Source organism: Geotrypetes seraphini, chromosome 4 (assembly GCF_902459505.1).
Source record: "Geotrypetes seraphini chromosome 4, aGeoSer1.1, whole genome shotgun sequence".
NCBI classification, from domain to species: Eukaryota; Metazoa; Chordata; class Amphibia; order Gymnophiona; family Dermophiidae; genus Geotrypetes; species Geotrypetes seraphini.
The window spans coordinates 196,959,845-196,976,949 of NC_047087.1; the positions used below are offsets into that span (position 1 = coordinate 196,959,845).

At 43.6% G+C, this 17,105-nt stretch overlaps 1 protein-coding gene across 1 annotated transcript in view; it reads right to left on the bottom strand.

Annotated features, from left to right (window-relative positions):
* CDH23 (cadherin related 23) overlaps positions 1-17,105 on the bottom strand; it is a 1,673,137-nt gene that overhangs the window by 206,132 nt on the left and 1,449,900 nt on the right. The window contains exon 38 of the mRNA XM_033942780.1: positions 3,201-3,422. Coding sequence (XP_033798671.1) covers positions 3,201-3,422 — 222 coding nt within the window. The remainder of the gene's footprint in view (positions 1-3,200; positions 3,423-17,105) is intronic.

Here is a 17,105-nt window from a genome sequence, read left to right on the forward strand (position 1 = left end):
AATGAATCTAGTTTCGTGTAAATTGTAAATTTATTTATAGCTTGCCTTTATTCAAGAGGGGAACATAACAACATATAGGGGTCCTTCTACTATGGCGGCTAGCCGATTTAGCGTGCGCAAAATGCTAACGCGGCCATTATATTCTACGGATGCGTTAGCGTTTAGCGCACATGAATATTTAGCGAGCGCTAAATCAGCTAGCGCGTCTTAGTAAAAGAGGGGGGATAGTTAAGAATACACATCATTGTCTATAGAAAAGAACAATCACATCACTCCAAAACAGCAGTGCAGCGAAAAGAGTTCTAGAATGGTGGCTTGGGCAAGCAGATAGTTTTTTTTAGCATCAATTTAAAAGTTGATACTTTTTTGGGGGGTTTTCTATTCCAAAAGTAAGCTATTCCATTCTTTAGGGGGAAGGTGTGGCTCACTGGTAGAGCCAGGGGTTGTGAGATCAAATGACATTACATTACATTAGAGATTTCTATTCCGCCATTGCCTTGCGGTTCAAGGCGGATTACAAAAGAATTACAAAAAACATATTACAAGAAGAAGATATCTGGTAATTTCTAGAGGAGATAAAGGTGGATGAGGTTGCTTTGGGGACGTGGTATTAGGAGTGGGAAGGAGCTAGCGGTATTAAGTCGTTTGCAGGACTTTCTTGAAAAGTAGGGTCTTTATTTCTTTTCTGAATGTTTTGTAGTCTGGGGTCATAATCCCAGTGCTGCTTCCTGTGACCCTGGGCAAGTCACTCAATCCTTCAGCCCTCAGTCTCAGATGACAATAATTACTGTACACAAGCTCATAGAATGCAAGATCCAAAATGTTCCCCTGAGTCTGGATTACACATATACCATACTTCCTTAGATGATTACCGTAGTTTAGGATGAACAATTTGTGTCAGATAATAATAATAATAATTTATTTATTTGCCGCCATACCGGGAAGGTTCTAAGCAGCTCACAGCAGGAAAGCAGTACATGCAATTCTAATAAATACATCAAGGTAAAATACAAAACATATGAGTAAAATGAATAAAGTTAGAAAGACATGTTAAAAAAGCAAAGAACATTAAGATACCAACCTATCGAATAGTTATGTCTTTAGCAATTTTCTAAAATCTAAATAGGCGGAAGCTTCTAACATCATTTTGCTGAGCCATGTATTCATTTTGGCGGCCTGAAATGAGAAAGTTCTCTCAAGGAACCTCTTGTAATGACCAGGGCAGGATTATTTTGTCGAGGGCCCCTAGGCACACAAGTACACTGGGCCCCCTGCCCCGCCCCACCCCACCATGCGCCCAGGCGGAAACAGGAAGCTGCGTCAGAGGGAAGCTTTGAGCAAGCAGCACCGTTTGCAAAATTACAGTTCCCGTTGCCTTTCTTACCCACGTTGCTTGCTTGTCTTACTTTCCGTCGATGGTGGGGCCACGTTACCGATTTGGGGGGGGGGGGGGCGCATTGCCGATCGATGCAGGAGGGGCCCATCACCATTTGGTAAAAACAATGTTAATGCCCTAGGCACGTGCCTACTTGGTCTATTGGTTAATCCTGCCCTGGTAATGACAAGATTTTATGGACAGGGACAGGTAAACAAAATGTTACTTGTTTTAGTCTGACAACTTTCTCCTTTTTCCTGTATCTCCAGTTTGGTTTGAGCATTGCTCAGCCCCAGCATCTGCCATGAAATAAGTGAAGGCCCGAGGCCAAGATGACAGTAGCCTTCACTCAAGGATACCAGGCAATCTGATCCCTTTCACTACATCTATTTAAACATTTTGGCAGTTTCATTACTAGGAATTTAAAGCAGCTATGTAGGCCAGTCACTATCTTGCAACTGAAGGATACAATCAACAGTTCTCTCCTGCTATCCAAGGCCCATAGCTGTAGAGCAGAGGGGACTGATGGCAATACTGGACTGTAGCAAACCAGTCAGGTTTTCAAGCTATCCCTAATAAATATTCCTTCCAGAGGGGAGACGTGGTTTTTGAGCTTAAGCTGCAGTTGCTGTAAGATTAACAAACGTGATTATAGAGAGGAAAATACAGTGAAAACCTGAAGTGGCTTCAGCTCCTGAGGACGCCTGTGTGGCGAAACGCAAGCTTGTGTTGGGCTGGCTTGAACATTTTGTCAGTTGTTATTCAAGAGAGAACAAGATCTATCATGAAAGCAGGAGTTTAATCCATGAAGCACCAGTTTGGCAAGGACATTTTAAATAAAACACTGGACAATGTGGAACTGATTATCCAGGTTTTCGGGGCAACAAGGGCATTTGCCTGGGTTGTCTGTTGAAACAGGTGTTTGTTATAAGTAAGAGGGTGGTATATTCAATATATCTGTAATATTTATGAAAAAAAGTAAGGTTGATTAATAAATTATTAATGGTGTGTGCATATATGTATTAGTTCTCTTCTTCTAAATGTATGTAATGAATATTCATAAGATATATTTGCATACACAGCCTCTGTTCTATGAGTGGAGATTAGAGCACCTGGCAACTAAGTAAGTCGGGTTCAAATTCTGCTGCTGCTCTTTCTTGTAATTATGGGCAAGACATTTAAACTCTGCCAGTACTGTATCTGATAAGGTAGACAGCTTATTTCTCCACACAGGAAAACTTAGGCAGTATTCTATACATGGGCACGTATGTTTTCATGCAGATCTGCCATCTCTGCCCCATTTCTGTGCTTTGCAGCCAAAAGAATGCTTTTTTTCATGCTGGAAATTCAGAACAGAGGTAGCACTTAATGTTTGGTACCATATATACAGTGGCATAGCAAGGATGAGCGGCACCCGGGGCAGTGGCGCCCTTCCCCGCCGGGCGCACTCCTTCCACGCACCTTTTTAACTTCAGCACGAGCAGCCACCAGCTTACTGCCCGCGTCGGCTTTGGTGCTCTATTTGACATCACTTCCTAGGCACGTGTCCCAGAAGTGGCATCAGAGCGATCGCCGAAGCCGACGCGGGCAGCAAGTTGGAGGCTGCTTGTGCTGCTCAAAAGTTTAAAAGGTACGGGGAGAAGGGAAGGGGGAGCAGAGAAGAGAAGGGGTGCCAGCACCCCAAAGAAGATGGTGCCCAGGGCGGACTGCCCCCTTCTTGCCCCCCCCCCACCACTGCATATATACCACCACCTTGTTATGGATGGGCAGACCAGATAGGTAAACAGCTCTATGTTTCTATAAATCAAGCATCAGTAAGCCTTACCGTCTTGTTGTCTATATGAAAGGTACGAATTATGTTGCCGCCAGTGATGGCATATGCTATGGTGCTGTTTGGGCCTTCATCCTGATCAATTGCTGTGACGGTGACAATGGTGCCATTCACTGTGACAGAGCCCTCGTCTAAGGTGATTTCGTACAACTGTTGCTGGAAAACTGGGGCACTGTCATTTTCATCCAGGATAGTCACATACGCAGTTGTGGTTGCCTGGGCACATAGAAGAAATGAAGGAGGAAAATTAGAATTCTAGAGGTTCTCTCCTCATACTGCATCATAAGCTGAGACCTCCTTACAGCAAACTTCGCCTATGCATTTTATTGTTTGTGTCTTTCGCTCTGTTTTGTGGGTGTATTTATTGTCGATCTTGTATGTATTTTTGTACGTAATTTTGTATTTTTGTATGTAAGTTTGTAACCCGCCCTGGGTAAGGGTGGGATATAAATAAATAAACCAAACCAATTGGGCAACAACAATGTATCAGTTAACGGAAAACAATGTTATCTATGTAGAAAACTGGGACAAACGATTTCTTTTTTTTTTTTTTATTCAGTTTATTCAGTTATTACAACATATAACAACTTCAGGTAATTACAAAAAGCACAGTTACTTACCGTAACAGTTGTTATCCAGGGACAGCAGGCAGATATTCCCACACATGGGTGACGTCACCGACGGAGCCCCGCAGCGGACAGCCTCGAAAGCAAACTTGCTTGAAGATCTCGATCTTTCGAGCACTGTACCGCGCATGCGCGCATGCCTTCCCGCCCGAACTAGGGGGCGCATCTCCTGAGAGGATCCTCAGTTCAGATACCTAGCAAAGAAGCCAACCAGGGGAGGTGGGAGGGTTGTGGGAATATCTGCCTGCTGTCCCTGGATAACAACTGTTACGGTAAGTAACTGTGCTTTATCCCAGGACAAGCAGGCAGCATATTCCCACACATGGGTGACCTCCAAGCTAAGTAAAAAGGGATGGAGGGAAGTTGGCAATTTACAAAAAAAGATTTTGCAAAACAGATTGGCCAAAGTAGCCATCCCTCCTGGATAAGGAATCCAGACAATAATGAGAGGTGAAAGTATGAACCGAGGACCAAGTGGCAGCTTTGCAGATTTCCTCAATAGGAGTTGATCGAAGGAAAGCTACAGATGCCGCCATAGCTCTAACTTTGTGGCCCGTCACTCGACCTTGCAGAGGAAGACCAGCCTGAGTGTAGCAGAAAGAAATACAAGCAGCCATCCAGTTGGAGATTGTGCGTTTTGATATAGGACGTCCCAACTTGTTTGGATCAAATGAGATGAAAAGTTGAGGAGATGTTCTGTGAAGTTGAGTGCGTTGGAGGTAGAAAGCCAAAGCACGTTTACAGTCCAAGGTATGAAGAGCAGCTTCTCCAGGATGAGAATGAGGCTTTGGAAAAAACACAGGTAGAACAATAGACTGATTGATGTGAAATTCTGAAACAACTTTAGGTAAGAATTTAGGATGAGTACAGAGGACCATCTTGTCATGGTGAAAAACTGTGAAGGGTGAATCTGCAACTAAAGCTTGTAGCTCACTGACTCTTCGAGCAGAAGTGAGAGCAATCAAAAACACAGCTTTCCAAGTGAGATACTTGAGGTGGGCTTTGTCAAGCGGTTCAAAAGGAGGTTTCATAAGTTGAGCTAAAACAACATTGAGATCCCAAACCACTGGAGGTGGTTTAAGCGGTGGATGGAGATTGAGAAGTCCTTTCATAAAGCGAGAAACGATAGGATGTGCAGAAAGGGGTTTTCCATCCAAAGGCTGATGAAAAGCAGCTATAGCACAAAGATGGACTCGAATAGATGTAGTTTGAAGTCCAGATTGTGATAAATGAAGTAAGTAGTCCAGAACGGATGTCAAGGAGGAAGATCTGGGTGGCAAGTGACGTGTAGAACACCAAGCAGAGAATCTAGTCCACTTCTGGCCATAACATTGTCTAGTTGATGGTTTTATGGAAGCAAGTAAGATATCTTGAACAGACGGAGATAATTGAGAAAAGTCTGTTATGCAGAAAGGTACCAAGCTGTTAAATGTAGAGACTGCAGATTGGGATGAAGCAAGGATCCTTGACTCTGCGTGAGTAGAGAGGGAAATACTGGTAGAAGAAGAGGCTCCCTGATGCTGAGTTGAAGTAGAAGGGAGAACCAAGGTTGTCTGGGCCACCGAGGAGCTATCAGAATCATGGTGGCATGTTCTGACTTCAGTTTGACTAGAGTCTTGAGAATCAGAGGAAACAGAGGAAAAGCATAAAGGAACTGATTCCTCCAGTCCAGTATAAACGCATCCGCTTCGAGACGTTGAGGGGCATAGATGCGGGAGCAAAATTGAGGCAGTTTGAAGTTGAGAGGTGACGCAAACAGATCTATCTGTGGAGTTCCCCAACGGGCAAAGATTTGGCGAAGAGTAGGAGAATTGAGTGTTCATTCGTGAGGCTGTAGAAGACGACTCAATTTGTCCGCCAAATAATTGTGTTGATCCTGAATATAAACAGCTCTGAGGAAGATGTTGGGAAGAATTGCCCAATGCCACAATTTCAGAGCTTCTTGACAGAGGGAGTGAGAGCCCGTCCCTCCCTGTTTGTTGATATAATACATGGCTACCTGGTTGTCGGTACGTACAAGAATCACCATGTCGTGAAGGAGATGTTGAAAAGCTTTGAGAGCATAGAATATCGCTCTGAGTTCCAATAGATTGATATGACACCGACGGTCTGCTTGAGTCCAGAGACCCTGAGTGCGAAGACCGTCCACATGAGCTCCCCATGCGTACATTGATGAGTCGGTTGTGAGGACTTTCTGATGAGGAAGAGGGTGGAACAGCAAGCCTCTGGAAAGATTTAAAGAGAGCATCCACCAATGGAGAGACTTCCGCAATGAAGGAGTTATGGAAATCAGTCGAGTTGGTGGATCCACTGATTGCTGCCATTGAGATGCCAGTGTCCATTGAGGAATACGAAGGTGAAGTCTGGCAAAAGGAATCACATGAACTGTAGAAGCCATGTGACCGAGCAGAACCATCATCTTTCGTGCTGGAACAGTTGAAAGTTGGAAGAGTTGTTGAGAAATCTGAAGCAGGGCGGCCTGACGTGGTTGTGGAAGGTATGCTCTCAGATTGATAGTGTCCAGAGTTGCTCCTATGAATTGGAGAGACTGAGAAGGAGTCAACTGAGATTTGGGAAAGTTGATGTGAAATCCCAAACTTTGTAGAAAAAGAATATCTGTTGGGTCGCTGCAATAACCCCTGAAAAAGAGGGAGCCTTGATGAGCCAGCCGTCTAGGTATGGAAATACTTGGAGACCCTGGTTGCGAAGAGCTGCAGCCACGACCACGAGACATTTTGTGAAAACCCTGGGAGAAGAAGCCAATCCGAAGGGGAGAACTCGGTACTGCAGATGAAGGCTTCCTACTTGGAATCTGAGGTACTTGCGAAATGCTGGATGAATAGGGATATGAGTATACGCCTCTTTGAGATCGAGGGAACACATCCAATCCCCTTGGTCCATTAAGGAATATAAAGTTGGCAGTGTGAGCATTCGAAATTTCTCTTTGACTAGATATTTGTTGAGAGCTCTGAGATCCAGGATCGGTCGCAAATCCCCCGTCTTTTTGGGAACTAGAAAATAACGGGAGTAGAATCCCAAGTTCCTTTGGGAAAGAGGAACTTCCTCCACAGCTCGTAGGAGAAGCAGAGCTCGAGCTTCTTGGAGAAGAAGGGGAAGATGCGACTGATTGGAAGGACACTCTCTTGGATGGCAATCTGGAGGCACCTGAAGGAGCCGAAGAGAGTATCCCTCTCGTAGGATGGTAAGCACCCAGAGATCTGATGTAATGAGCTCCCACTGGTGATAAAATGTGGAAAGGCGACCCCCTATGGGGAGGGGAGAATTTGGAAACAGAGAAATTTGAATGCTCATGTCGAGATTGTCAAAAAGACTGAGCAGGCTTGGTGGCAGCAGGAGTCTGAGATTTTTGTTGTCGCTGTTGTTGAGGAGGACGACGAGGAGGAGGTCTTGAAAAAGCAGGAGTCGTTTTCTGAGGATAACGACGTGGAGTCTGTTTGAAACCTCTAGTTGGTGCAGGTTTAGGTTTTGGTCAAATGAGGGAAGCAAAAGAGCGTTCATGTTCTGAAAGACGCTTGGTAGCTGCCTCAATAGAGTCATCAAATAATTCATTTCCCTGACAAGGTAGATTTGCCAATCTATCTTGAAGGTTGGGATCCATGTCCACAATACGTAACCATGCTAAACGACGCATGGCTACAGCAAAGGCCGATACTCGAGACGAGAGTTCAAATGCATCATATGAGGCTTGTAACATGAAGAGTCATAATTGAGAAAGAGTCTTAAGGATGAGTTTAAATTCTGAAAGACGAGTGGTAGAGATATCCGGGTAAAAAGATGGTAAAATCTTCAGAAAATGGTTGAAGTAGGACGTAAAGATGTAGCTGTAATTAAGAACTCTATTTGCCATCATAGAGTTTTGGTATAAACGGTGACTAAACTTATCCATGGTACGACCTTCTCTACCTGGAGGAACTGAAGCATAGATTTTGGAAGGATGTGCTTTCTTTAAAGAGGATTCTACTACCAGGGATTGATGAGATAGTTGAGACTTTTCATAACCTTTACATGGAACTGTTCGATAACGGGATTCCAATTTAGATGGAATGGCAGTGATGGAATAAGGAGTCTCCATATTACGAACAAAGGTTTGTTTCAGAACAGGAGTCATAGGTAATCTGAGGGACTCTTTCGGTGGATGAGGAAGCTCCATATCTGCTAAATATTCAGGAGTATATTTAGAATCTGAATGAAGATCCAGTTTGAGAGCTTGTCCCATATCAAAAATAAATTTGGCAAAAGAAATGGATTTGGAATCAGACGCTTCCTCAGGAGATACACTGCGAGATTTAGGAAGAGCTGAGTATGAGGGAGAAGCCTCTCTAGAATATGGTGAAAGTGGTTCTGAGTCTAGACGTAGAGTCACAGAAGAAGCTGCACTGTGAGGTGGAGTAAGAGAATGTTTTCTCTTCAGGCTCCTGGATGGAGAAGTACCAGGTGTACGTGGTACAGAATGAGTCGAGGTCTGTGGTGAACTGTCTCGACAGGGTGGCTTCGATGGTGGAGTCTTCGGTTGAGAAGGACTTCGAGTCGATCCGCGATGGTGTCGAGATCTGTGCTTCTGCTTCGAAGAATGAGGCAGAGAAGTCTCGGTATCCAATGCCGAAGACTCCCTCCGAAGCTTGGGAGCAATAGGTCTCGAATGCTTCGACCGGTGCTTCGGAGGAGGCGAGTCTGGAGAAGAATCAGACGAAGAAATTTTCTTCGGTGTCCTGGATCAGCCTCGAGATACTGGAAGCTCTGGTTGTGTGACAGGCTGATCAGTCCGAGGCAAGGTCGAGGATGGGACCAATTGAGCCACTAAGGAGGAAATCTGAGTGGTGAGTATAGATTTCAGCATGTCCTCCAGCATCGGCATCGAGACAGAAGATTCTGACCTCGTAGGTGCAGCAGTACGCTCCAAAGAGGGCGACCTCGAAGGTGAGTATTCCCTTATCTTGGAGGTACGCTTGGAAGATGGACGTGCAGAGGAATCTGGTGGCTTCTTGGGTACGGTACCTGAAAGAGAACCCGGAGACTTACCCCCCATAGAAGACTTCGCAGATGGCACCGTCTTCGAGGGAACCGAAGCAGGTAAGGTCGAGGCCTTCGAGACCGAAGCTCCAGCCGGAGCCTGGGTCGAAGCCTTCGAGACCGTAGTCGTCGATGTCGTTGGAGTCGAAGCCTTCGAGACCGGGGCAGCCGCCGAGGTCGAAGCAGAATCCAAAGGTTGCTCCATGTCTCCGAAAAGTTGAAAAAATTGAGCGTACCGGCGTCGAAAAGCCCATGGAGTAAGAGTGAAACAACGGTGACAATCTTCTGGGGAATGAGTGGGACCCAGGCACTGTAGACAGCGGCAGTGGGGATCGGTGACCGAAATCACAAGATTACACTGGCGACAACGTTTGAACCCGGTAAGAGGCTGGGACATGGAAAAAATAAAGTCCGTGTCGAACGAAAAGAGCAAATGGGCCTAGGCCCAAGGCTCACCGGCCAGACACGAAATCAAAGAAACAATTGAAACTTTTTTATTATTATTATTTTTTTTTTTTTTAAGAAAAGAAAACGAAAAAGAAATAGGAGAGCACAGCGACCGAACTTAACTGAAAGAAAAGAAACAGCCGCGGTGAAGAGAAGGCAATGCTGCAGAGATGTAGAAAAACGTGTCTTCTTGTCTCCGCGGAATTAAACGAACTGAGGATCCTCTCAGGAGATGTGCCCCCTAGTTCGGGCGGGAAGGCACGCGTGCATGTGCGGTACAGTGCTCGAAAGATCGAGATCTTCAAGCAAGTTTGCTTTCGAGGCTGTCCGCTGCGGGGCTCCGTCGGTGACGTCACCCATGTGTGGGAATATGCTGCTTGCTTGTCCTGAGATAAAAAGGTACAAAATAAAAATAACAACCTTAAAAGTATATATCAAGTCCACATTATTAGGGCTGATTATCTCCTGAAGGAGTCCCACAATTAATAAGAAAATAGGTAAATCATAAATATCATAAACTTCTCATGTCATGCAAAAGTATATTTTACATAGCTCACTCATTCTCAACCTCATCATTAGTTACAGGTACTATATCTAATTTAGGTTTATCTTGAAGAAATATTTCTAATTGAGCTGGATCAACAAAAACATACTTGTTATTCTGATAAGTCACCAAACATTTACATGGAAACTTCAGAAAAAATAAAGCTCCCACAGCCAAGACACGAATCTTAAGTTGTAAGAACTGTTTCCTCCCCTACTGTGTCTGTTTAGAGACATCTGGAAATATATATAGCTGTTGCCCACAAAACAGTGCATTTTTATTAGCAAAATATAGTTTCAGAATAGCTTGTTTTTCTATTTCAGTACTAAACTTAACCAACAATGTTGCCCTTTTGGCTATATAGTCTTTAGATGACTCTAAGAATTGGGAAATATTTAAACTGTCAGGTGATACTAATTGATGTATTCCCCCTCTTCTGATAATTTTTTAAACCCACTGGGTATATAATAAAGATTATCAGGTGAAAACCTTCTATCAAAGTATAACAAAGTACATCTTTCAAATACATTTTTAATAATTCCAATGGGGAAAGGTAATGAGACATAGGAAAATTCAAAATTCTGAGGTTCCTAGATCTCATAGCATTTTCCATTTTCTCCATCTGTAAGTGTAATGCAGTGCTGCCCTTCATGCTAGATGTGGCGCAGGACTGAAGCACAGAAACAGATGCTTACAATTTATTCACTTTATTTTCCACTAAGGCCAATTGGGTTTCTTGTTCGGCTACCTTAGTTGTAATTTAATTGGAAAATTGACACAGCTTAACAACAGTGCCCTGTAATGAATTCTCTATTCTGTTCACTACTGTCCAGACATCTTGGAATGTAATAGTTTTATCTCCCACCTCAGGCCTGTAAATAGGCTCTGAGGGCATTGAAACAGGAGATACCAAGAAAGTTTGTTTTTCCATTAGTAAGCTTTTAGAGTCCAGCTCTTTTAATTGTGGAGAAGTGGAGTCCAATCCTGTACTAAGGACGGAGTTGTCCTTCTCCAAAGAAATTAAAGCAGGTTGAGGTGGAGGCATGGGTTCGCCCGAGGATAGAGAGGCAGATCGAGTTTGAGAGACATTCTTACCTTCAAGAGGTGACCCAGATATCATGCAAAGATGGTGATCCATTGGACCAGTAACAGTTGAAATAGAAGAGGAAACAATCTTTGCCTTCCTTTTGCCCATAATTATCTCCTAACTTCTTTCTGCTCCTCACTCCTCACAGCTCCGAAGGGGCTCAAAAGGGGCATGTCCTGCTCCTTCGGACACATTACCGTGGGCCCGCAACCGCAGGCCGCGTTCGCGGCTCACCAAGATTTAAATCGCTGGAGAGAGGACCCCTCCTCCCGAAGGCAGCAAATGCCGGGTGGTGGCTGCAGGGGTGCCCAACAAGGTTGGAAATCCTCCGGGTTCAGTCAGCCCTCTTACAACCACGGCTCACCAAGATTTAAATCGCTGGAGAGAGGACTCCTCCTCCCGAAGGCAGCAAATGCCAGGTGGTGGCTGCTGGGGTGCCTGACAAGGTTGGAAACTCCTCCGGATTCAGTCAGCCCAGGACACATGATTTCTCATATTTCATGGTACCAGGTGGCATAATTGGCATGACCATGTATTTTGTAAACAGTGCAGTGTAACTACTGCATATGGACTCCCTCTTTTATGGGTAGATTTTAGGGCCCCTGTTACTAAAGTATGTGAAAGCTGGTGATACGCATGAGATAATATCAATGTATCACTTCTGGCTCACCACACAATTGTTTCCCATGTATTCACCTTTATAGGACCCCCAGGGACCCCTGAAGAAGACTTATTGTCGAAATGCGGACTGTGTTGGGTCCTGTATCCCTAGCGGACTAGGACCTTTAAGGCTTTTATATGGATAATCTATTTTTATGTGGATGAATTTATTTTTATGTGGATGAATTTATTTTATGTGGATGATTTCAGTGTACCTATGGAACTTTGACACTTTCAAATAAAGTCCATTTAGGAACATCGTCACTCCACAGAGTTTTTTTTGGTTTTCAATGTATTATTGTAACCAGTAGCACATTAGTATTAGCCTTTGAGGAGCTAATGCGAGGCCTGAGAACTGTAATCATGACTACATTCTTCCGCTCTAACTGAGACAAAAAAAAACATGGCACTCTCACATCAATCTTCCCATCTACCCGGTGTTGATAAAAGGCCAGAACTCCTTTTCTTCCTCCCGGGCAAGGATCCCCAGAAGATGCTACTGGTAAGCTGTCCAGAACTTGAAAGGGAAGAAGAAAGCACTTTTGCCTCTTGTCTTTCAGTCTTCTACTCATGAGGTCAACTGCTGCCATTTTACAGTATATGAATAAATAAAAGGCAAGAATGCCTTCTCTTGCTCACTTCAGCTTTGGGACAGTCACCAATAGAGTAGACTGGAGATAGAAGAAAGTGAAGTTCAGTCAACCTGGGGTTCTTTGGCTGGGTAGGGGTCGTAGTCAGCTTGTGTAGGCCTTTGTGTCCAAACAGGGAAAGTGAATACAGACATGAATGCTAAAGTGGTTTTGCAAATGTAAGGATGGATCTACACCAGACTTCTCAAAAATGCACTATGAGAACACAAGAACTTCTGCTATCTCCATCATGGGAGTAACCCTGAGGAACAAATTAACTGGACCACTGAGGGCGCTATCCGATATTCATAAGTTCAAACCCCCCCCCCCCCCCACACACACACTTAAAACTATTTCTAGAAGCATTTCAATAAAGGATATGTTGTTTAATGCTGGTTTCAAGATACATGGTACTGTGAGGATTTATGAAATCTTGGTTTTAAGATGTAATTACTCATTTGTAATTCAAGATATTTGTATAAGTCTTGTATGTTTCATTTTATGTATGTAATTTTTGTAATGCCACTTAGAAATAGGTGGTTGATAAATATTTTAAATAAATAATATTTTTGTGTTATATACTGACAATTTCATACAAATTATATAGCTTACGCCCAGTTTGAGTTAACTTTATTTAAATAATAATGAGTTGTGCGGCATAAATTTATGTGAAGTCAGGCCTAATATATTTATCATCAGTTCTTGTTAACTCCCATTGATTTGATTTCAAGTTTTCAAATTTATTTAAGATTTCTAATCCACCTATTGGATAATGCCTTCTAAGCAGCGTATAATCTAATTAGGGGTAGAACAGAGGTATTTATAATTATTGACAATAGACAAGATAGTGAAGTAAGGGGGGAGAACTACAATATGCAGATAGAAGAGTAGGGCAGGGGAAAAACATGATATACTCAGCGGCTTAGTAAGGGAGAGGCGGAGGGGCGGTCTGCCCTGAGCGCTATCTTGGTGGGGGCGCCAGCACAGGCCCTCCTCTCTGCCCCCCCAGCTCCTTCCCCACCCCACCCATTACCACACATGCGTGCTACTTCCCTTCCCTTGTACCTCTTTGATGTTCGCAGTGCAAGCAGCAACTCCAACCTGCTCCTCGCACCAGCATCAGCTGTTCCTCTGACATCACTTCCTGGACCCACACCTCGGAAGTGACATCAAAGGAAGAGCCAAAGCTGGTGCAAGCAGTAGGTCGGTTTGCTGCTCATGCCGGGAACGCTACAGAGGTATGGGGGAAAGAAAGGGGTGTGCGCATGGAAGGAGGGGATGGGGAAGGAGCGGATGTGGGTGGGGAAGGTGGAGAAGAGGGTGGGGAGGGGCGCAACCCACCTGGGCACCTCTCACCCTCACTATGCCACTGGATATACTGCCCTTCACACACGTTTTAGAGCCCCTTTTACAAAGCTGTGGTAGCGATTTCGGTGCAGCGAATGCAACACAGCCCATTCAGTTCCCATGGGCTGCATCGCAGTTGCCAAACCGAGACTCAATACAAGTTTTAAGTTTATTTAAGTCTTGATATACTGCTTTTATAATCAAAGCGGTTTCCAATTAATGCAAAGTGTTAAAAAGTTTAAAATAAAAAAAATATATATATAACATAAAGGGAACGCATAAACAATTACAATACAGACGCAACATGACATACATGGGCAAATAGTGAGGATACATTGCTTAAAATAAAAGAAAGGGGAGGAAAAAACAAAAGGTAAAAAGGGAGTCTTTGATGTAAGGCCTGTTGTCTGAGTTTTTTTGAACAAAAAATTAAGTATAGATCTCAAAAGCATCTCTGAAAAGAAATGTTTTAAGATTTGCAAAAGGGACTCTTAAAATGGTTTGCAATAACAGCTAAAATAAAGAAAAAAAAATACAAAACGTAATACAATACAATAAATACATGAGTTCCTTTTATAGCATCCAAAATAGGAGACACCGTTAATGCATGTGTGTTAAGGCCACACAGCATTTGCATGCATTAGTCTTAATCCAATTCAGTATATTGAACACAAGTACATTTACAGCCTCTTTTACAAAGCTGCGCTAGCGGCTACTCTGCGCCCCGAAGCTCATAGAGATTTAAAGGGCTTTGGGGCCGTTGCCACGCAGCTTTGTAAAAGAGGCTGTTAGAGATTAAAAACTAATAATTTGATTTATTTAAAAGATTAGAAATGGACAGGAGCCCAGTTAAACCCTTTTCACTACCAACTCCATAGTAAATACCAGCTCTATAGCTGCTGTGAGTGCTTGAGCACCCCAGTATTAAGCAACCTCCAGGGTAATTTGTACTGAGCCTAGCATCTTGAATCATCTTGAAAAGCTGGCTCCTCTGGAAAATGATCTCTCCAGCATGTTGGGTTTTGTTTGTTTTTTTCTGTTTAAAGTTTTTATTGAAAATGTTTTCATAGTGCAAGCATACACACCAAACTGAACAGCAATACAAAATACAACAGCGTACAACACTATTGATCCTTCACGGAGACCTAAAGGACCCCAAACCTCCTACCCAAAAGACACCCCCCCCCCCATTTCAAACACCCACCTTCACCTTCTAGCTCGATGGGACAGACCCAGGTTCTCCTAAATTTCTGCCAGGGACCAGGGCCACCCCCTATGTACATCCAAATATTCAAATTTTAATAAGGTGAACAGTTCATTTCTCCACATAGTAACAGCGGGCACCTCAGCTTGACGCCACAGTACAAGGATTCATTTTCTAGCCAATAAAGAAGCTTTGTGTGGCAGCAAATTACCCCCAATTGTTTGTTTTTTAAATTTCCATCATTGTACAAATACATTATGGTGCCCCAGCAGAACCAATACATTATAATCAGATCTAATCTAATTACCCACAAACACATGGGATGCCTTGCTACACCGGATCTTTGCAAGCAATGTATGAACAACATTTCCCCTATGTTTGGTTTTTCCTTCGAAAGTTAGAGAAGGACAAAATAAATTATGTAATAAAGTGATTTTGGTAATTATTTTCACTAGGGATATACATTTCTTTGCATGCATTCAGTTCACTAGCACACCTTAAAAAATTTATTGTATACTAATTGATTTAACATATATTAACCTATGATTTACTATATGTTAAAACAATTTTATGTGCATTATCAGTGGTTAGAACCCCTGTCTCAGCACCCTGAGGTTGTAGGTTTAATCCCCATGCCACTCCTTGTGACTCTGGGCAAGTCACTAAACAATTAAATCTACATGTACCCATGTTTTACCATTGGTACATTGGTTCAGAATGCTGTAAGTCATGTTACCTCTGGTTGAAGGTACAGAGGCAGATTTGCTTCTGTCCTTAAAGGTCTTCATTATTCACCCATCAACTTTCAGATCAAAATAAAATTGTCGGTCCTACAGATGAGATAAGAACATAAGAACATAAGAAATGCCTCTGCTGGGTCAGACCCGAGGTCCATCGTGCCCAGCAGTCCGCTCACGCGGCGGCCCAACAGGTCCAGGACCTGTGCAGTAATCTTCTATCTATACCCCTCTATCCCCATTTCCAGTAGGAATTTGTCCAATCCTTTCTTGAACCCCAGTACCGTACTCTGCCTTATAACGTCCTCTGGAAGCGCATTCCAGGTGTCCACCACACGTTGGGTAAAGAAGAACTTCCTAGCATTTGTTTTGAATCTGTCCCCTTTCAACTTTTCCGAATGCCCTCTTCGAAAGTTCGAAGAATCTGTCCCTCTCTACTCTCTCTATGCCCTTCATGATCTTGTAAGTCTCTATCATATCCCCTCTGTCTCCTCTTCTCCAGGGAAAAGAGACCCAGCTTCTCCAATCTCTCAGAATATGACAGGTTTTCCATACCTATTATCAGACGTGTTGCTCTCCTTTGAACCCTCTCGACTAACGCCATATCCTTTTTAAGATACGGCGACCAATATTGGACGCAGTACTCCAAATGCGGGCGCACCATCGCCCGATACAACGGCAGGATAACTTCTTTCGTTCTGGCTGTAATACCCTTTTTGATTATACCAAGCATTCTATTCGCTCTCTTAGCGGCCGCTGCACACTGTGCCGACGGCTTCATTGTCATGTCCACCATTACCCCAAGTCCCTTTCCTGGGTACTCTTATTCAATAACATCCCTCCCATTGTATAGTTGTACCTCGAGTTTCTGCTCCCCACATGTAATACTTTACATTTTTCAATGTTGAACTTCATCTGCCATTTCGCCGCCCATTCTTCTAATTTGTTCAAGTCCCTTTGCAACTTTTCGCAGTCCTCTGTAGTCCGAGCTCCATTAAATAGTTTGGTGTCATCCGCAAATTTTATTATCTCGCACTTCGTTCCTGTTTCTAGATCATTTATGAAGATATTAAATAGCAGCGGCCCGAGCACCGAGCCCTGCGGGACACCACTCGTGACCCTCCTCCAGTCGGAGTAGTGACCCTTCACTCCTACCCTTTGTTTTCTACCCTCCAACCAGTTTCTGATCCATCTATGTATGTCTCCTTCCACCCCATGGTTCTTCAGTTTCTGGAGTAGACGTTCATGGGGCACCTTGTCAAAGGCTTTTTGGAAATCTAGATATATGATGTCTATGGGGTCTCCTTTGTCCATCCGTTTGTTGATCTCTTCGAAGAAGTGCAATAAGTTCGTTAGGCACGATCTTCCCTTGCAGAAACCATGCTGGCTGGTTATCAGAAGTTCATGTTTTTCAAAATGTTGATCGATGTTTTCTTTTATCAGTGCTTCTGCCATTTTCCCCAGAACCGAAGTCAAGCTCACCGGCCTGTAGTTTCCCGGGTCACCTCTTGATCCCTTTTTAAAGATGGGCGTAACGTTGGCTATCTTCCAATCTTCCGGGATCTCGCCTGTTTTCAGGGATAAGTT